The following is a 22,316-nucleotide window of genomic DNA, read 5'->3' as shown; positions in this document are numbered from 1 at the left end:
TGCCACATGTTTAGTGGTAGGGCATTTGGCTTCACATCTGTGCAATTGAATGTACAGGTTTGATTGGCATGAAATGCAATAATTTGTCTTAATGCCTAGAAGGGAGGGAGGACGTGGTTTTTATTACAAAAAATTTAGACTAGCTTAAGTTACTCAAATATATTGGGTAAAAAACTTAGCCAATGGCAATGCTACGCACACCCTGTGTATGTAGCATAAGAAGTAAGAAATTTCTCATATGCCCATACTTGGTTAATAATGTAGTACATCCAAGAAAATGTTCTGCAACCTTTAATCACAACATGTTTACGGTATAGGATTAGTGGCAATATGCAAACTTGACTCCCACAATTGTGCCTAGTAGCAATGCTACTTGTCAACTTATTTTGTTAAACATGGTAAAAGGTTTATGGGAAGATAACAGTTGAATACAAATCATTAGGTATTAGTTCATCAGTACTAGTATGATTTTTGCAGCCATTTGGATTACCTGTGGTGTGGGTGATTTAAATTCGTCATTTGACTGCGGTGAGAACAAGTCAATTGAAGCTGGATTTGTCTGTGATGGAGATGAAGACTGTTTCTGGGGCAGTGACGAATCAGATGATCTCTGTGCCAATCACACTCACAATTCTTCAGGTTAATATCTTTATATAAATTTTTGTACATGTACTAACTGAATGCTCGGTGTTGTATGGGTATTACAAAGTTTTGCACAAAAAATTTATTTTTACTCAACATATATAACAATTGCCATTCTAACCTCTAAACGAAAAAGTTATGTTTATTTCTGTGTACAGTGTTTATCTCTGTGTACAGTATTTATTTCTGTGTAACTCATACTGTACTGGCAGCAGTGCCTACTACAGATCTATACTGATTGCAACAGTCTTGCTGCCCATGTGAGTCTAAGCATTGTTTTTTACTTAAGGCATGCATTTTTCTTTTGGTATAGCTTCACACATAACGCCAGCTGCAGTGTTAAGCATGAAGCCATAAACGATTAGCTTGTGTAATAAGCATGTGCCCAATTTATTCCGTAGTATAGCAAGATGAACGGCGTAGTGTATTGGAAAATTCTTGCCTGCAGAACTGGAGGTTGAGAGTTCAAATCCAGTGTGCAGTGAAATTTTACTTCCTGAAACTTCATCTCTATAACTAGACACGCAAACAGACAAACAGACAGACAAACATTGAGATTTATAGATATAAATGTGTGAAACTTTTATTTTTTACTAACCAGCACGTACAAAACTGGGAAAAGTTCAGCACTTATGAGTCAGTCTTTGGAGGATTACAAGCCAACCCGAGTGGCATTTACTTTAAGAAAACTTTCAGTAAAGCCGTTATGGTGTTTGTGTTGCTCACAAGAAGACAGAAGGTTAGATAGAACCAACCCAACTATTCTCTCTCTGGATGCCATAACTGTGTTTCATAAAATATATGGTTACTAGGATGATGACAGTCATGCACGCCATGAGAGATCATCACGTGTAATAACTATGCACACAATTATTCTTAGATGGAGAAAGGTGGTCGAGTGTCGCAGTGTAGCGCTTGACAACGGATCAGAATATCAGCATTTAATTCCTGCACAGTACAACATTTTTTCCTAACGCTATTCCTTTGGTTTTGGACAGACAGACGAACACGGCTATTATTATAGTAAAGATTTGCGCAATCAATACCTAAATGCCTAGATATATACTGCAGTGTGATGGTACCCATAGCTAATTTAGTCTGGTATTCTACATGTACTTACTATAATCATATTGCTTATTCTTTACACATATTACTGGACAGTTTTTAGCAAGCACCACAAAAATAGTTTTTGGTTGAGAGGTGCTGTACCGCAATGGGAAAATTTTTATAAGCAGATTGGAATGCTGGTTATGAAAGAAGATAAATCCAACATCAAGTTATGCGTGTACTATCGAAATTCTCAAGTCCTTCAAACACGTAATCAGTGATGCAATTGGGCTCCAATTACCTCCATATAGAGTTAATGTTCTTAAATGACATTTAGTTTTAGGTTTTTCCAACGATGTTGATGTAATGTTTTTTCCAAACATTTCGAAAGGTTCGCTCAGTGTTGCTAGTTCCCTAAAGCACCAATGTAATAGGAATTTGGTGTGCAATTTTTTAAATTTTGCTATAGTTTGCTTAACCATAAGTTATAGAGATGATGTTGTATTTGATCATAGAAAGCTGATTTTGATAAAATTAAATTCATCAATATAGTCATCCTCTTAACTTGGTGAAGCTAGGGGGCGCGTTATTAACCCCCACCCTCCCGAATGGCAGCATTGCAATGACTTCTTCTCTCCTAATATTTACTATTATTACTCAGCTGTCACTAAAGGTCTACAGTCTTATGTTTGTTACTAGTATTGTCTTTTGTTTACTTAACATGAACGACTTCAATGCCTCATACAACTCGCTCTCTGCTGTTCACATTACAAGTGACAAAACAAACACGATTCCTCATAAATTGAGCAATACATTACGTGTTTCGTCACGCTAAACAGAAGGTGGTATTTATAATGAATGTAAACTACAAAACATGTGTACAATAAGTTAACTTTTGCAAAATGATCTCCTGAACTTTAAGCATAGTTTATTTGTACCAAGCGCTAACCTTGACCTTGAAACTTGGCTCAATTACATAAATTAGCAATCCTCTTTATTAATGGAGGGAGGAAATCATTTCAGGGTTATTTTGCTTTTATATGTGACCAAAATAACTAACTTAGAATAGCAAATATTAAAAAGACATGATAGTGTGGATAGAGTATCTACTCGCAGTAAACTGTTCACAATTCTCAAGCCCTTTCTTAAAGATGAAATTGCTTAAAATTGTTAGTAGATTTTATCAGAAAGTATCAGTATTTTTTTATCATTTGCAATTGTTTTTGATGTTTGAGGTGATCTGAGTGCCAGGATGTTTCTAGATTGAATCGACAAAACTTAATCATATTAAAACGCACTTACGGTAAACTTTCTACAATAATAATTGGTATTAATCAGTGTGCCGCAGCATTCAATAATGATATTGTTCTTAACATCTTAAATGTGCTGCCATAGGTAGAAAAAAACACTTGCACGAAATAACAGCAGACATTACTCTTGTGACGATTACACAATCATAGAACATAACATGGATTGCCATGACATGACAAAAAACCTATTTTTAGCAAAAACAGATGAACTCATCATTGTTGCTCATCATTATTATTATTACATATTATTATTATATGTTATTATTATATATTTTGATTAGGTGTACGATTAATTTGATTGCGGGCAACTACTCTAATCAGGTTTATTTTGACTGTAATAAAAAACATCTCTAGTAATTTAGCCTCAGGTCTTGTCACAGTATTTTATAAGTTATAATGGTGTTGGTTGAGTTGCTAGTAGGGTATCAAGAATAAAGTGGTGCCTCCTCCATATTGTGTAGATCCAGTAAGATATATATCAAGATTTGTCGATACTATTCGCCATTTAAGCTAAGCAGGAAAATGAAAATAAAATAAATACCCAGCTCTACTCAAAAACACTTCCCATGATTAATAGTCTAGCGTATCTGGGAATTCTGAAAATTATCACTAATTAAGTGATTCAATTAGGTTTGCTGAGGTTTAATCAAATAACTATAGGCTTTTCATTTTAAGGAATTCACCCTTTTTTGCTAATATATAGTTTTGGTAACCACCGAAAGCAGGCGATTAGCCAGTAATTTAATTATTATTCAAAATTCAAACAGTTACTAACTACATGTACTTTATTTTACATTTAGCTATCCGGCTTTATTTACAAGATACCTCTGATGTTTTTATTTCCATGCATTTTCTTTTGCTCTTATCTCAGCCCTGTAATGTCTTATTAACAACTTGATTATCTTCAAAACTTTCCTCTCGTACAATGCAAAACACAAAGTTTTTTTGCTGTTTTTGGTTTAAAATTTAAGATTGTGGTTGGTATTCCAAGACTTAGTAAGTTATATCTCGTACTTTTAGCAAATGATGTAACATTTATGAGGAGTTGAAGCCTATAAATCTATCATTCAATTTAATTCAACGAAATATATGGTGTTATAAAACATAAAGTATAATTTATAAGGAATAACTTATGGTATACTTGGGGGTAGTTATGTAAGCTGAATACCGAGTTTGCTATCAGAATTAGTCAAATTATCACTGATGGCATTTCTCATTCAGCTAAACTAGCAGCTGTTTTTAACACAAACAGCGTTTTTATCACTCACCTCACAACAATGTATTTATATTGCGTAGGCAGCATATCGCTCTATAGCAATGGACAAAATTGAATTAAAGACTGTTGCTAACTTTTACTATAAAATATCATGACTAGCTGTACATTTTTTTGATAAAATCACTGGCAGAGTTTAACTTGGGCAGTTGATATACATACATGTATAAGAAGACCTTATATAAGTTTGACCTGCAGTTTGAAAAGCAGGTATTTTCTAAGCGGGGTTAACAGATACGCAAGCCCCGCCTCTCGGCATCAGGAAATGCTATTCCTCATCTTATGTCTTGTTGTCTTTTCTGACTCCGAAATGTAACAAACAAGTCGAAAGGAGAAAACAACTTACCAAAAGTTACTGATCAGCTTTTCTTTTGTAACATATTAAGAATTATGAAAACTTCAAATAAAATTAAAAAAAGGCTACTTAAGTAGTTTGTCTAACTTGGAAAGAACGAGAATGGTTCCTAGCTTCCTTTACGGCCCAAATAGCCTGATGAATATTTTTTCTATCTCTCATTTATTGCTTCTAGCAGTAGAGTTTGTATTGCAGAGCCCATTTATCAAGCTATTTGCGATATTGCTACAAGTATTTGGTACTTAGTAAAAACTGATAACTATTTGTACAGAACTAACATACAGCGTTTTACCGATATACACTTTGTTTGACTGTCTTTGACTGAAGACCGTAAACTAGTCGCTTATATTTAAGAGTCGCTCATCTGAAAGCAAAAAACTTTGGCTCCCATTCAAAAATAGTTGATATTTTAGGTTTTTACCGATACAAATGGTCAGTAGGAAACCTCTTTGAGTTAATTGTTTCTTTCTAATTAGATGTGTGTATAATGTCCGTATTAGCAGAAACAGTTTTTATTTGAATAAAATTATTACTGGTTTAAAATGCGTTTTTAATGATGAACTTGGGCAAAATCTTAATAGATTTTATTAGAAATTATCGGTATATTTTCAACATTTGCGATTGTTTTTAGTGTATCAAGATTTTCAAAATTGAAAAAACTTGATCGCGATTAAAACTATTGCTCAGATTAAGTAAAAATGTGATTATTATTATTGCAAAGAGACAGACAGAATAGAAATGAGTAAGCCTGTAACTTGAACACAATACCCGATATCAACTATAGCAATGATAGCGACTTGTGATGTCACTTCGCACGTCTTTTTCTTCTGAGCAATTCAATCGTGATGAAGTTTTATCGATTTTAACCTTGAAACATCCTGGCAGTCAGATCACTTTAGACATCAACAACAATCTCAAATGATAAAAAAATATCGAAAAAAATACTTTCTGATAAAATCTACTAGGATTTCGTGCAAGTTCATTTTTAAACTGATATTGAAGAATTGGGATGAGAAGAAAATCACAAACAAATAAGAGTGTTTCTATAATAGGAATAAACATATTTACACATATTTATTAGAGTATAATATCTTAACGGGATACATATATTTACTGATATTCTAAAATACTGATATTGAGCAAAGAGCGTCAGATTGATGCACCAGTATCTACACACGTTAAACATATAAGTCAGCGTATCTGCCCGTTACATTATCTAAAATCATCAATGTTCATTAATGTTTATTTGATATCTATATCAGTTATGAAAAGAGTTATTGCCATGACTCACATTTGATAGCTTTTCAAAATATTAGGAGTTGTCTTATTGTTAAGATAATTAGCCGATGAAATGTAAACATGAGAAAGCATGAGCAAACATCAACATGCCCCAATAACATGTTATTGAAGACACATGTCATAAACATACTTGTTCACAGTAGCTAGAAACATGAGCCCATATCACGGACATTCGCGTTCACATCAGTAGCTGGAGCCTTTTTAGCTAATTTTATTTCAACAACTTTATGTTCAGTTTTAATAAGAGTGAGAATATTTAGCTCTGGCTGTTCACCATTTTATTCCGAGTGTGTGCAACGATCTCTTATCAAATAGCCAATTAGATTATTGTCACACGAATATTACAAATCAGATATATTTACACAAAATACTTTTCAATGTTTGGCAATGTCTCGTGTTATGCCTACAGCGAGGTGTTTTGAAATGTGAAGCCAGGTCGTGAACCAGTTTGGGCAAGTGGCAATGTAAATGAACTTCACTTCGCTATAAATTGCTCCTTTATAAAACAGCATAATAGTCGGGTGCTCCGTAGACAGTGTTCATAATAGTCGGGCGCTTCGTAGACAGTGTTCATGTAGTCATCAGGAAATAAAGTAATTCAAAGGCTTTTTATGGCCTCGTTGATCTTACTTAGGTATGCTGTTTTATGGCATTGCACACGATGAAGAGCAGGTCAGCCGGAAATGGTTGTCTTACGACACATTTATCCTCATAGATAGCCTGGGAAATTGATATTGTAATTTTTTTTATAAAACTTATAAAATTGTGTTGATCTTAAGTGATAGAATATCCAGCAAGACTGTTCGTAAAAGCAATTTAGTTAAGTATTTTGGAGTTTTCTTTCCTTCTTAGCTTTGAAATATTTGGTTAGCTTTCAAATGAATTAATTATGCGGACATAGTTATTCGGCACCATCAAGAGCAGATAACTAACTGGGAAGTGATGTTTTTAGTATTATTGTTTGGTGTACAGCGATGGAAGAGCATGTTTTATGTTGTGTCAGTATTACCTCAATTTCAGCTTCTAAATACACCATTGTTTTTAACTGTGTTAACTGTATTCTATGACCTTTGTAAGTTTTATATATATATAAACTAGATAGATGTGACAGTTATATGTGTAACATGTATGCATATGTAAAATGTATACATACTTATTACATACATGTATATTACATGTTACACCTATAACTGTAACATATATATGCATAATATATTATATATAAAACTTATATATATATATTCCATATATATATATATGTACGTAAACAAATTGTTTTTGCTTGGGTTAACTCAAACAGGTGGTAATCTATACTCAAGCTCGGATCACCTACCAGAGACCAGGAAGTTTGCGCACTGGCCTCAAGATCTTAGCCGTTCTCAGTAGAGCGAACTGTATTGGAAACATATCTGCAGCTTACTTGAATTGATCGTTGACAGTATATAGCTCGCCGCATTTGATGTACAGGTGTTATTGTACTCAATGATTCAATGACCAGAGCTACAGTTGTTCTTACACGCCAGTACAACTCACACATGTATATATGGTATATAGTGCGAAGGAGTCAACAGTGAAGTCAAACTAGTTATATATATAGAACTTTATTGGCAATAATTTCATTTCACAAATAGAAATGTTTTTCAAATTAGGCCAAACAACAATAGTAAAACAAAAAAGGGGAAAAAAACAACAGTTAGTTACAGTTACACTGAACAGTTACACTTAACAGTTAGTTCAGTGTGTACTCACTTGTATGACAAAGCACTAATGGGGTTTGATTGAAAGGTATCTACTAATTTATTCCATGAGTATATGCTGCTGATGTAATGACACGAAATGCAGATACTAACACTTCTGCTAGTAAACTGGTTGTGAGCAGTTAGAGTCATTGTGTAATCTTAGTTTAAGCTAAATACTGTCGTTTCATCATTGAGACAGAGTTTCCATAAAACTGCACTTTTCGACGTCACCTTTTCCTTATCTGAAGCAGCTTTTCCTTATCTGAAGCAGCCAAACACTCTACAGTACTTTTAGGCTTTGACAATTCACTAGCAAATGCAATACCATCAATGAAAAAGGTTTCACTAATCTTCAGCACTATATGCGAGACAATTGGTATAATGCAAATAAAATCTATCGCTCATCCTTCCTGTCATTTCCCAGATGTCATTGAATTAGCGCGGAAAGCTGAAAGTAAAATGCAACTTTGCAGTCTTTGCGTGATTCAAGTAACCTCCGAAAAATAATCCTTGTGTGAATCTGGGAATTCTTGAATCGAGAGATGTATCAGTTGGCCTTGAAATAACTCATATTTGATAAGGTGGTAACTAAGACAGTTTCCGTATCAACAGTCTCACCAAGACGTGAATAGAATGAGACTTTTCAAGTGAGTGACAAATCTTCAAACAATCAAAATGCACTTAATTTTTTCGCTAGGATAACAATGATGCGCATGTCAAAGCAATGTTTCCTCCCACTTCTAGACTAATTATACACGAACTAAGATAATCTCTGCATTAGATTATCTCAGATTATTAACTATTTTTCTTTGGCTAATCCTCATCATAACGGAGTTTTATTACTGTAGACGACATTGCATATCCAATTAAATTACTCATTTTTCCTTTATATCTCCAATTACGCACAAATGAATGAAACTTTTCGCCGATCACCGGGAAATATTGTAAGTTCAACTTGCCTGTTGTGGCCGATACTGTTCCGTTGACACACTGAGCCCTATCTAAGCTTCTTACGATGACTGATCTGTTCTCTACTGCCTAGACCAATTCTACTTTTGACCGATTTCTAGTCACACGTGCGCTCATCCATTGCTAACTGCTGTCCATGAAATGCTCATTTCTTTAGCTGCTTTAAGGAAGGCAAATAGTCATTCTCAAAAGGAGGTTTAGTCGTCCCATAAATTCGGTGTGATGCTCCTTTACTTTGAGTTCAAACCAGTATCTTGGCAGTCAGGTGTGCTGCAAGATATTGTCAAGTCTGTCAATTAAGCACTGAGAGTAAGCATATGCACGATTCAACATCATGAAAGGCAAACTATTGGTGCGGGTAGGAGTGCGGTGGCTATTGAAGTTGGTTGTTGCCAGTTCTAATCCCGTATACTGCAATATTTTTTTCAACCTTTACCATTAGCTTCATTCAGATATATGTACACGGCTCTCACTATATATTATATCACATTAACTCATTATATCACACTGGTACCCTGGCAGTCTAATGCGCCGTGTGAGATTGTCATGTGTAATCAGCATAGAGACAACTATTCCAGAGTACAGCGAGATGGTTGGTTGGTGCAGATTTTAGAGAGGTAATCTCAAATTGCTGAAAGTTGGAAGTTCGAATCCCATATGATGCAATTTTTTTTCAGCCACACAAACACGACTCTTACTAAAGATTTATAATGAAATTCACAAATTTACAATAGAGTACCAATAAAGTCAACTTGTCACTACAATTTTAAGCTTGGTGCAGTTGTCTTCTCATACCATGACAATAGTTCATGTCGTGCTTATGAGTCAGCTATTATAGCTTCACTGTGATAAACTAAAGTGCCAGACAGCAGCTTTTAATAAAACAGTTTTTAATAGGCCAAAAACACTGAAAAGAATGCACAGTTGTTTAGACCACCCTGTTTAGACCACCCTGTTTAGACCACCCTGTTTAGACCACCATGTTTAGACCACTCTGTTTAGACCACCCTAATCTACAAAAGACTCATTGGCTGGGACGAGTATAACTGGAGTGGCTCAGAACCTGGTCACGTGACGGAGAAATTTTCTGTTTTTGTCTAATATTTAATATCTCATGCCAAATCTTACCAATTTTTTCGAGATTTGTATTTTTTTTATACATTTCTCTATTTTTCTATACATTTTCCAAATATCTCTCTGTGTACAATAATCTTATGCAAGATTCTGCAACTATTTATGCACATTTTTGCATAATATCTTATCTTATATTTCTTAACAGTATTGGGTTATTAGTAGTGGGTTATTGCAATATTGCTGTGATAGAATATAGCATTGTGGCCAGTGTCTAATATTAATCATGATACATGATTAAATGCAACTGGGCATGTGCAAGACGTGACAAAAACAGAAAATTCCCCCGTCAAGTGACCAGGTTCTGAGCCACTTCAATTATACTCGTCCCATTGGCTGACATGACAAATGGTCTAGCTCTGGATATAGAGGAATGGCCTCTAGCTAAAGCCCCTTTCCCCCCATCACTCAAATACTACTATTTTGACTAGGGATATTTTTAACTTTGCCCAATTTCTCATGATTGCGGCCAAAAAACTGTGACAAGCCTTCGGAGACACTCTCCTTTTGCAAAAACCGCCATAAACAATTTTCTCTGGAGCATGAAAATTTATTCTCATTTTAAAAATATTCAGTCAAGTGTTCATGTTGCATGAATCTTAATGGAACTTATCTTCGCGTATGTAGGTATCCTTATTGATGAATTTCTTGTTAATACCTGCAGGAAAGTATATCAGCAAATGGTAGGGTTTTGGTTCCAAAATAAAAGATACTTGCATATATAACAAACCCTAACTGCTGTTCACATGACATCTAAAATTAATAAAGTATTTTAACATCTAATAAAGTACAAATGGATACTACAAGTAAAAATACTATGACTGAATGAGATGGAAGCAATATTGTTTGCGATTAAAAAAGAACTCATTTTAACTAAGTAGCAATCTCACTAGTTAGTACAGAAACCTCTCTACATACGATTTGAATTCATTCTAGTGTCGGCATTGGAAGGCAAAAATGTCATATAGAGGGGTATAGAAACCCATATTAATTATCTAATGCAAACAATCTCTGATAAAAATCATCAAAATTTTATATACGTACTGTACATATTAAAAACTAGTAACAATATAAAATGTTAACCTTAATAACTATAGTTACTTATAGTAACTTTAGTGTATTTAGTAGTTATGATTTGCAAGAAAATGTAACAGGACAGTGTACTACATGCAGTATGTACCATAGGGTCCTTATCTTCGAGACAGACGTATAATGTAAACATTAAATTTAACTTGAATGGATTTAGCTTACTAAACACACACTTAAAGTTAAGTTTTAGTATTTATTTTACTAAACTCTGTTGTTAACGAAAATTTTATTACCTGTTGCCAGTTTTGTTTTCACTATAACTGGAAACAGATAACGCTGAACTGAGAGAGAGAGCGAGCAGCATATCTCTTTCATGCATTGTAGAAGGGATTTCGGCAAATAACATATCGCCATCTTCATTATTCTGCTGAATTTAGCAAACAAATTTCCAAATTTGAATTTTGAGAAAAGTTTTTGTTGACGCTGTATGGTAAAAAATGTCAAAAATGGCGAGAGCAAAAAACATTGTTTTTCCAAATCGTAAGGCAGAAAAATCGTATAACAAGGTCATCGTAATCTGAGGGCACACTGTACGCTATTCGAGTTTTGTCATTATATTATATAGTCACCCTGACTGGCAGAGAATGACAGCCACTCAAGTGACACTATCAGTTGACAGAAATAAAACAGCAGCATTGGCTGATTGGCATCCTATAGAGTAATTTCTTTTATTGAATGAACACTTGCTGCCATATTTGGGAATTTTCTAAGATTTTTCAGTGCTGTTATTGCTGTTATTTTAAACAATAAACATGGATAAGCCAATAAATGTTTCGCTAATGAATTAGTTTTTTTATCCGAACAGTTAAATATTCCATAAAACCTAATATTTGATAAGGGCCCATATCAGTGGTCATAACTGTTGAATCACACGGTTTTTGGAAAATATTGGATACCAAAATAATCAGTTAAAAGTTTAGACCAGCTTATGCCATAGAAAGGCTACCAATGTGTTGCAGAGTTCAGAGTTCAGAGTTCAGAGTTCGGACTCCTATTCAGCCATTTTCGCTACTATCGGGAATAACAACTTGGGAATGTTCGGAGTCGAACGAGTTATTGACATTATTACAGCTTACGGTATTATTATTACTGCTAAAAATAAAATTCTCGCTCTTACTAGTATAATTATTGTTTAATAGGGAATCATCAGAAGACTATTGATCTACAGTTTGTGAAACCTCCGTTGCTGTGTCTGGTCATTGAAAGCAAGAAAATGTGATAAAGATAAAAGATTTTTTGCAAAGCTAAGCTCAGGACAGGCTGTAAACATGATTTCTATTGGTTCAAAATTATTTCCTTTCGTTTAAGTATGTACACAATAGGCTAATTTATTACCTACTCACCAATTAGAAACAATTTGTACAAAGTCTACTAAATCTGCCTCACTCGGCTCTTGGCATCTTGCAAACACTGCGCTGAGCTGCACTAAGCGGCTCATGGTATGTAATGAGTTAACATGCATCCATGATATTTGAATAAGTACATTGGTTAAGCTGTTTTTAGGGTTTTTGCATCTTTGCAAATTTTTTGCTAAAAACTGAAATTTTATAATATTGGAGTCCTAACTAACCTTTTTGAATTGAAAACCCATTATCGTCCTAAAAATATCGCTTTGTGCTTTTTGGCTAGCTCACTTCCTCTGGTAAGAAGGTTGATGATAGGTTAATGACATCACGTTTGCTTGTTCTGTACGCAAGCACAGATTTGTAGCTACCAATAATATAAGTTGAAACTTTCACAAAGTTGTTTAGTTCCGGTTCGCTTGCTTTATTTGCATTATTGATAAAAATAGTTTTTGACAGGCGATTATAAATAGAGTACAGGAGAGTGTCTCCTCCGGTCACGTTCCCTCCTGCCAGCTCACTCTCTATCACCCCTATTATGTCATGCATCTTCTACTTGCTTCTCTTTGCAGCTTATTTTGGCTCAGCTTAAAATTAATTTACTTTTAACAAGTTTACTGAATATATTGCTGTTCAAAAGAGGATGTCAAATTACTGTTTCTTTTCCAGGAAGATTGTGCTGATAAGACCGGTTATCACATCTAGTCAAAAAGGCTGCTCCTTTTGTTAGCAATAATGGTCATCTTATTTTTATCTCATGGGTTTTATCAATTCTGACAGCTATCGTAAGGCAGCATATTTCAAAGGACTTGTCTAATTTGTCTAATATATCTACAAGGTGCCTGTTTGTCTTGAGACAAAGTGCTAGCAGGTCATCCTCTAAACACCGCATATACAATAACTGTTAAATAATCATACGTTGATATATGCTTTAGAGTTTAATGCTCAATGCTCTTTGACACTGTATAGCTGAGCCATTATTTTTAATTTAAATAATGCGTTGAATAGCTGAAACCATTTTGACTGAGAAAAATGGCAGCTGCTGACATACTTTCCATAGGATATTATTTCTGTGGCTCTGACAAGCCGAAATACTCAAGCGGAGCAACTTTATAGTTTGGTTGTTATAGTGGTATATAGATTACCACCACTTGGTGGCTCATATGTGTTCAAGTATTGAATATGATGATAGACTGTTGTTCACCTCAAATAGTAATTTTTGTTTTTACTTGCGCTTCTGCATGAATCTGGCAAATGCGATGAAAGTATTTGTTGCTTAGTAATATAAGTTGAATGAGTATTGAGCCAATGAAAAAGCCTTGTTTTTTGTTTTTAAGTTTTTGTTACAAATCAAAATACCTTTACTTTATTATTATTGGTTTATTAAGGGTTTTACTGCTGATTGTTTATCTGGCAAAAGATTCTACTTATTACTATATATCTGTACTATTAGTATTATTTATATTAATAATATTATTACTATAATTGTGTTTTTATTTTTACCAATAGTTAATCAAGTTTGTCATGTCTCTAAATTTTTTAAGATTATATAACAAGTCCAAATATTAAGTAATCGGCTTACTGAAAGAGAATCCTGTAGACCTTGGGCTCTGTCTGGCTAGCTTAAAATTCTACCATATTAATAGGGAGGTTTCACACTTGCCATCATCATCTTCAGTCGCACTATTGTCAAGCTGAAACCAGATGAAACACAATTTTTTAAATTTTCTTTTTAACTTTTGCTAGTGTTTTTCTAAGAGAGCCAATCAAATCTACTCAAAGTCATTTGAACTCGTTACATCGCATTGGGAATGACGACTGTTGCTCAGAGAGTCAGTGCAGTTCAGAGAACTTGCTTACTCGCATATTGGTCATAGAACAGACAGTGTCAGTCTTTGGATTACAGTTACAATTGACACAAAGAAAATAGGATATTAATTAGCTTAAGTTACGGAAAGTAGTTTATCAGCTGCATACCCAAAAAAAATTATTTTCCGTGACGCATGACAACTTGTCAAACCTATTTTTGATCCGCTTTATTGAAAATAATGGTCAGTTTTTAATAAACTGCAGTACTAGTTCCTGTTTGGCAAGTTACTAATGCCTTCAGGTTTTGTGTAGCAGGAACTCAAATGTAAAACTGATTATAATTGACAACCCATTTCTGCTGACTAATCGTAGTTAGCTGGACTTCATCGGTTGGCCACTTACCGGATCTTATCGCTTTTCAATCTCTGGTCTGCTAGCAAATGAGTAATTTTTAAAGCTAAATCCTTTGTTCGGCAATTTATCTAAAAATAATTAAAAGATCTAAGATAATTTACGATAAAAGATTTTTGAATGGTTTTTTGTTGGATTTGCAGAGTTTCAAGTACATAGTACCTGATTATTATGCAATTTTTTGTGCTTTTATATTTGATTCACCAGTTTCCTTTTTAGGAATTTGGAAGAAGTGGTTAGCAAAATTCCTAGATGATGAATACTTAAAAGTTGGGGGTTGTGGGCTTCCAGACCTGCTGCCTAAGTTTCGGTAAGTAAAACACCTGCAAGAGTTGTCCTTCGTAATGTATTTTTTTAGCTAAAACTAAACCTGTGGAGAGCTCATGCTTTTAAAGTACTTGGAGAATTTGCTGCATCATATGATACCCTAGGTAAGGAAATGTTAAAAATGCTAGAAGGTGCTGTTAAAAGTAGGAAGTAGTTAATTTTCAGTAATGAAATTTAAATATTTAATTTATTTATAAGTTTCCCGCTTCTTCGAGGCAGTATGTTTATACTAATTTGTTTACAATGAATTTACCAATCTATTTGGTGGGTTGGTAGTAATTCCTAACCACATCTTTACCAAAAATTACTTTTCCGTAGTTTGATTTTGTTGCTAGTCAGCGGTGCGGCGTCAAAGGAAGGGTGGGGGACAGGGTAGCAATGTAAAAAGCTTTGCACGAAACACCAGCTACTATCAATTACCGCTTTTTTTCAAATGCTGGCAAAGAACCTAAGATAGGAATTTTGAAACAATAAAATAAAATGAATGTACATTCTATATAAATCCCTTTTACAGTCTCAAATCTCACAGTTTTTCTGATAACAAATTTTAATCACCAGGACATATTCACTGGCCCTAGAATAAAATTAGTAATCTTTGTGAATTTTAACTCTGTGTTATTTCTTTTACTACTATCTAAGCATGCGTATTTTATATAAGCTTTGTATCGGTTTAATTTAATGCAGCTTGAAGTTTAAAAGTAAAAAAGTAACACAAATGCTTATTAATATTTATTAAAACTTATATTAATAAGCTCAAAAATAGTTTGATGTTCTTATAAATTCACAAAGATAAATGGCTGCAGTTGTTTAAAGGGGATAAGATTGGCTTTGCTGTGACATAGTCTGGTGGACCTATTGACTCATTGCTAGGGCAATCATCGCTAACATAGAATTTTGGTTACATATTGTGACCTCTGACAGTGTGAAAACTTATAGGGAAGTGTATAATTAAAGGAACAGTGACTCCTAGGAGAGACCTGCCCTAGTCATAGAAGCGTGGTAGGTTAAGAGCTTTATGCGCAATTTTCCTTGAGTTTTCAACTTTGCTTAATCATGGTTGAGTTTTTCTATAAACTCATAATCTATAACCATGATGTAGGAAGTTATGGTATGATGTAAGTCATTAACATGCAAATTTTAGTTTACGACTACTTAGAGCTTGAGCTAATTATGGATTTCCTCGAAACCATATTTATACAAAAAACCTAACTCTGAAAATCTAACCTAAAACCTAAAAATCTAACTCTGTGTATATTTGGCTAGTTAGAGTGTGGAGTTAGTTGCATGTTTTTGCTGAAAATATACTGGCTAATAATTTTTTTGGCTCGAAATATTTTTGTACAGGATAAAAGCTGCAAGCAAATTGATTTTCAGTTTTTGATGTTCGGTGCTCCATTCTGTCATGTGAAGTTGCGTATTTTGAAATGCGCACCATGCATCTGGAGTTGTCATCCCAAATGAGTTGTGCAATAGTATAGGTATCTCTGCAGCATACACTCATTGTATATGGAAACAACAATATTTGTAAATTTGGGTACACAGGTGGTTTTTACACTGATTCACGTATATATGTACTTGACATGACCTTTTAGTGACATTGACCCTGGCTCCATCATGTTGATGTTTCAGATTTTTCAACCACTCATGTGTGTGTCTCATTATTTATTTCTGTTGGTGTCTGGCGTGTGTTTCATGATATCACTAAAAATGACAAGGATACCACTATAATAAGTAGGCCCTACCAGTTGTCCAAAAAAAGCAAGAATGTAAAAAAACAGCATTCAGAATGACCTTGAAGCAGTATGTTTATAGGCCGGCGTATAGTTAGCGAAAGTTTTATATAAAAATTAGAACTTTGAGCAAAACTGGCAAGGTTGGTAATGTTTTTAATTTCTCTCCAGTCTCTGCACCAGCTTGCTGAAACATCTGTGTAAACAGGTAAAGCCTTTATTATATTATATTATTTATTAATTCACACAAAACATTGCTACCAACACAATCTATTACCATCTGCAGACAAACACCTTCTCTGCCATATTGATATAGCAGAGGGTTTCGTACGCCATCCTATACAGATACTCTGCCTTGTTGTCCATATACATGGTTAGTTCCAATTTAGCTGTGTCATAACTCTCTGGGCATTAGTACACTTATTCCTAGCTCTTATGGTTTGTCTCCTTCTGTTTCTTTTGATCAATATTCCAAGCTAGCTGAGAAATAGTATAGTTAAGAGTTAGGTTGTACTCCGATAGCTATCAAAAAGGTCGGTGAGATATCATTGAGTGCTTCCTTTTTGTCAAATGTTTTTTTCACAGATTGACTTAAACACTAATCCGGCCATTTTGGTTGCGTTAATGTCCATTTGTAGTTTGTAATACCTAAAACATGCTGTATCTCCGGCACGCGCTCTCATTTGCCCAGAATGAAATAGAAGTTTAAACAGTTTGTTCGAGGCAGCCTCTTCAGGAAGGACCATAAAAGTTTCTTGAGAAATGCAAGTCATGGCTGAAGCTCTTTCCAGCCACACCGGGTTTTAGAGCATACAGAAATGCGTCGTAGAAGTAAACGCGCTCACACATTATGCTCGAATATCTGTCACAGCATTCGATGACTCGAAAGGTTGATGAATGACCTTAAACATGAATCACTTCAGGTTTTAGAGCAAATTCTACATTTTTTTCTAACCCTAATGTCTTTTTTGGGAGATTATACTGAGCCTGTTTTTATGATCGCATTTTCGTGTCTTTATTGCCACTGGCAATTGAAATAGCTGAGTATCGGTGTCGATGGCAAATGGTGAGTAATTAATCTCTCTCGGGCTGACTCATCCGTTGTGAGAACTTCAACGCAGGAGGTCTATATGAGAGGAATAAGCTCTCCAGTACCTGCCACCATATCAAGTGTCTCCAACAAAGCCTTCCTAGCCTCCATCCAGTTTATCATTTATCCATTAGCTTTCATATAACCAACCAAAAGGTTTTTTGTTGTTATTTTGAGCTCGCTGTATCATTCATATCCTGTTGCGTATATCAGAATTCATATGAAAATCATACAAATGCTGGGTTTTTAGCTTTGCTGTATAACTTTTATCATGCAAGGCATTATTTTTGTTAATATAAAACATAAAATAATATCACTTTAAAATATATTATTTTAATATTTTATGATTACTTTAAAATATGAACTGCCGCACAATTTTTGTTCAACTTTTCATAAAATTTAAATTTTTTGCTAAATTTTTATTTGGATTATTTATTTTTTTTATCGTTGTAGTGTTATGTTACCTTATCACAGCATATGGGTAAAGCAAATGGTAATGTATGATGTAAAAGGGAGATAACTCCAAAGACTAATGTAACATACCAACTACCAATAGTTGTTTTGTGATATTACACCAAATCTTTGCTATTTTGATGCAGATATTAGGGTTTCACCTTTCATAGAACTTTTAGTGTAGAGTTTGCAATGGCCCATATAAAAAGGCTTTAGGATTGAGTATGACAATTTTCTAAATAGCTGTTTCAACCCTACTTACGAGTTTCCTGTTGTATGACACAATACTTGAAGGATTTGAATAGCAGCAATTCTCACAAGGAAGTTAGCATGGTTCTCTGCATCAGCCACCAGACCCTCAGCAACAATCTCATGCACTAAAGCTTCGTGGCATGAGGCTCTGTGGTTCGTGATCACAGTGTGATCACACTGTGATCACAGTGCTAAGCTGCTACAGGAAATCGCTTAGAACATGGCTACAAGGTCATTTAGAATATGGTTGTTTACAGCAAATAACGGAAGTTTATAACTGTGGCTCTTACATACAGTAGGTGGCGGTCCCCCGGCGGCAATCTCATGCCAGTCTTTAGTTCAGCGCTTTTGGGATGGTAATGTCTGCTGGCGTGTGTGAAGATTTGAATGGTACTTAACTCTTGCAATCACGGCCAGCAGCTACGGGCCGCAGCCAGAGCATAGGTCTTATTTTGTTGGAACATGCATCAGGCTAGTCAAGAGTGCTTGTGGCTTTTCATCTATGAAAATTTTTATGTAAGGGTGCAGTTTTGATAGAGGGCTCATCATTCAGTGAAGAAATATTTAGAGCATTCAATTCATGAATTCTAATAAGATAAAATTTATTCATAAGTGTGTTCCATGTTAAGGTTGTTTATTAGAAACAGCTGATCTTGGATAACTATACCTAATTTCCAGCTGTAGACCTAAATTGTGACCATCTATCAAGCAAGCACCTGCCCTCCATGTACCTCACCTGCTCATAATGTCACTCGGATGTGTGATAACCCAGGGCCTTTTGAGATAGAATTATTAAACCAATTTTGCCATAAAAATGTTAATTCTTCATTTTCTAATCTATCATTATCACCCTAGCTAAGGATTTTCTTTAGCGCAATTGAGTCACCCCATTGTTTAGCAAGAAACCAGGCTATGGCTGACCAGTCTATAAATAACTAGGATTTATCTAAGCTTCCTTGCACCATCATAGCTTCTAGGAATCGCTCTAGTTAGCTACCAACTGAGAAAAAGATTTCTAATTTTGCTAAAGTTGTTCATAGAATGATTCAAGCTATTTCTAATCACCTCTTTATATGTTTATGAATTTGATCAAAACTGACAACATAATATCTTTTTGTTTTAATTTAGATAATTCTCGGCGAATTCTTCAACAAACGATAGAGACTTTCCTGCCGTTACTAAAAACTTTGTTGTTTGATCCTTTCAGTGTTTGTGTCCAAAAAAATGTTTTAATGCATTCTCTATGGTTTTTAAAATAAATCAATTTTATGTGCAGATGACTCATCTGCTAGGATTGCGTTAATGAATATCGCCGCACGCTCCCATACTAATGATCTATAAGACGCACTTTAAAATAGCATTAATAATACATAGTTGAATTTTTTGCTAATTGAGTCTGCACAAGCACACTTTTAAAATGTGTGTTTATCTGGCCGAGTGTTCTAGAGTAAACTAGAAACCGGATATATTCTAACCAAACCATACGCCCTCTCTGCGTCAGACAGGATGCACCTCTTTTTGACTCCCCGTAAGGCCATAGGTATGTTACTACTGCGGGACATTAATTTGGTTAGAATCTATTCCTTTCTACTAATAAAGCATTCAAATTGAATTTTCAAAGTTCTATGCTGTTAGATGTTCACTAGCGGCCAGGCCAATTGAGAATGTAGTAGGAATATTTCAAGAAATTATAGAAAGCAAAGTGGCTACTATGGTATGTATAACTTTTTGTTGACATAAGTAATCATCTGTGAAAGGATGTTTTTCGACACATGCCAAATAAAATGGAAAGCGAGAAGTCAGGAATTATCGGGCGAGTTGAACAAAGGTGTTTTAAAAGTTAATAATCTAATAGTATTGCAGAGGTGTCTGGTATTATGAAAATGAAATAACACCCATCCGGAGCTGCCTTTTGTTTTAGAGTTCGACGTCTAATAGACGGTGAAGAGGCAATAAGAGGAAGCTGGCCATGGCAGACGGCGCTTGTCAAAAAGGACCAATCACTTGTCTTCTGTGGAGGCACCCTTATTCACAGGCAGTGGGTACTGACTGCCGGCCACTGCCTAGAAAGGTAGAGCAGTTAGGATACAGGAGCTACTAACCTGTAGCCTGTCTAACCTTGAAAAATTTGTTATTTTGTGTGAAACATGCTCACCTACAGTAACCTATGACTAGAGTTATACGGCATAATTTTTATCAAATAATTTTAGGCTAGCTAAAATCTTTTTTTTCTGCAATAGTTTATGTTTTGTATAGAGCGAGCTAACAATATTGGAAAAGGTGCTAATCATGCCGTGTGGCCATATTTTTCTACTGAAAGACCGATGAAGCTTTGCATTGGCGTCTATTTGTCTCCATCATCTCTTGCTAGTAAACCAGATGCACTTCCTCCTGGTTCTTCTGCCCTGCAACTCCTGCATACCCTCTAACTGCTTGGCCTATTCTCTCTGTCTTTCTTCACAAGATAATGTGCGCTGACTCCCCAATAGAGAGTTGGCAGCTTTGGAAATATCTGTGAACTATTTTTAGCATCTAATCAATTTGGAAGTAAAAAGGTGATGGTTTGTATAATATTCTCTGTATTTATAGTACACGATATTGTTGACAGCTGTGAGTTTTAGAGTGTAGTTAAACTGATAACAGATATGGTTTTATATGTGTAATGACAGCTAATCATAAATGCATCCTTAGTTGGCTATAAGTAGATAGATATGTACTTCAGTGTTACTATAGTCGATGCTGTTTAAAGTAAATTATACCACGAAACAAAAAAATAAAATACAGAACAGTATAACAAAAAAATGTGTATTGAAAAAAAAGCTATTTTTACATAACGCTGTTCCATGATGTAAATTGGCAAGGTGCTAGTGTTTGGTATAAAATGCAGTGGTTTTTCTGAGGAAGTAGGAATGTAATGGATGGTCAGACAGATTGGAGATATGGTCTGAGTATCTTAGACAACGGATACGTAATAACGCAGTGACTAGATAGAACTGCTGGTACAATAAGTATCGCATCTCACACTTGCTAGTCTATGCTAGATTTAAGGAAACCTTAAAACAAGGGCTATATGGTGCTAGCTACTACATGGTTTATATACATAAAAGCTGCTAGCAGCACACTTATATGTGTGCACTTCATTAGGGATAAGCTCTAATGTTTTCCAAGATGCATTACAAATAAACTGACTGAGATGCCAATAAGATAATCATTGATGTATAAAAAAACATATTTTTGCGATTGAGTTCAGATATCTCAGCAAGCACACCGACGAATTAATCTTCTAGCTGTCCTATCATTCATTGCGTATGATATAAATGATATTAGCTTGCTTGAACAATTTTCACCGTATGTATTCTGGCTGACACCAACCAAATCAGAATGTCCTTCATTGGCATTGCGTTCGCTGGCAGAGTTGAGAGCCACAACAAATATGAACTTGGATTACGAGCCATTAATACATAGTCACTATCAAGCAGCAAACTCCCTATGGAAACGTATGACAACTAGCAGCATGTGCTGTCAGTTGTGGTTGTGACAGCATTGTTTCCAAAACAATTTAATGTGTTTCCTGTCAGAATTACTTTCTGCTAAACTTTGCTTTTAGTGAATTTATCTATACTAGTACGCTTTCTGGGCCCGCGCACTGTGAGAGATCATCATGAGTAATCAGTATTTGGAGAACTATCTAGTGCATTGTTAGTGCTCCAGAGTGGTGTTACTGTAGTGGTAGCATGATTGCATTTGAATCTGAAGGCATGGGCACAACTTCCATGCGGAGCAATCCTTTTTCCCAATGCTTTAAACCGATGAATCTGTCAGATGGACAGACAGACACCACTCCTACTATATTAAAGATTATACAGTCCTGGTATCTTATTGAAAATTAGGTTAGCAACTATTCTATGAGAGCCAGCTAACAGCAGTAGCATTTGGACAATGTATATTATGGTCGCTGGTGAGCTTACAAAAAGCCAGAATACCGCATCAACATTTACACGCAGCTCTATGGAACACAACCATAAACAGTCTTAGAAGTCACCTCTG

The 22,316-nt window shown here is 35.0% G+C and overlaps 1 protein-coding gene across 1 annotated transcript in view; it reads left to right on the top strand.

Moving 5' to 3' along the window:
- Positions 1 to 464: 464 nt before the first annotated feature.
- LOC137390271 (chymotrypsin-like elastase family member 2A) overlaps positions 465 to 22,316 on the top strand; it is a 35,462-nt gene continuing 13,610 nt past the window's right edge. The window contains exons 1-3 of the mRNA XM_068076606.1: positions 465 to 639; positions 14,637 to 14,727; positions 20,191 to 20,340. Of these exons, the coding sequence (XP_067932707.1) occupies positions 465 to 639; positions 14,637 to 14,727; positions 20,191 to 20,340 (416 nt within the window). The remainder of the gene's footprint in view (positions 640 to 14,636; positions 14,728 to 20,190; positions 20,341 to 22,316) is intronic.

This window comes from Watersipora subatra, chromosome 3, assembly GCF_963576615.1.
Source record: "Watersipora subatra chromosome 3, tzWatSuba1.1, whole genome shotgun sequence".
In the NCBI taxonomy this organism is placed as follows: domain Eukaryota; kingdom Metazoa; phylum Bryozoa; class Gymnolaemata; order Cheilostomatida; family Watersiporidae; genus Watersipora; species Watersipora subatra.
Note: the sequence above shows the minus strand (reverse complement) of the source record. Positions and strands in the feature narration are given on the sequence as shown.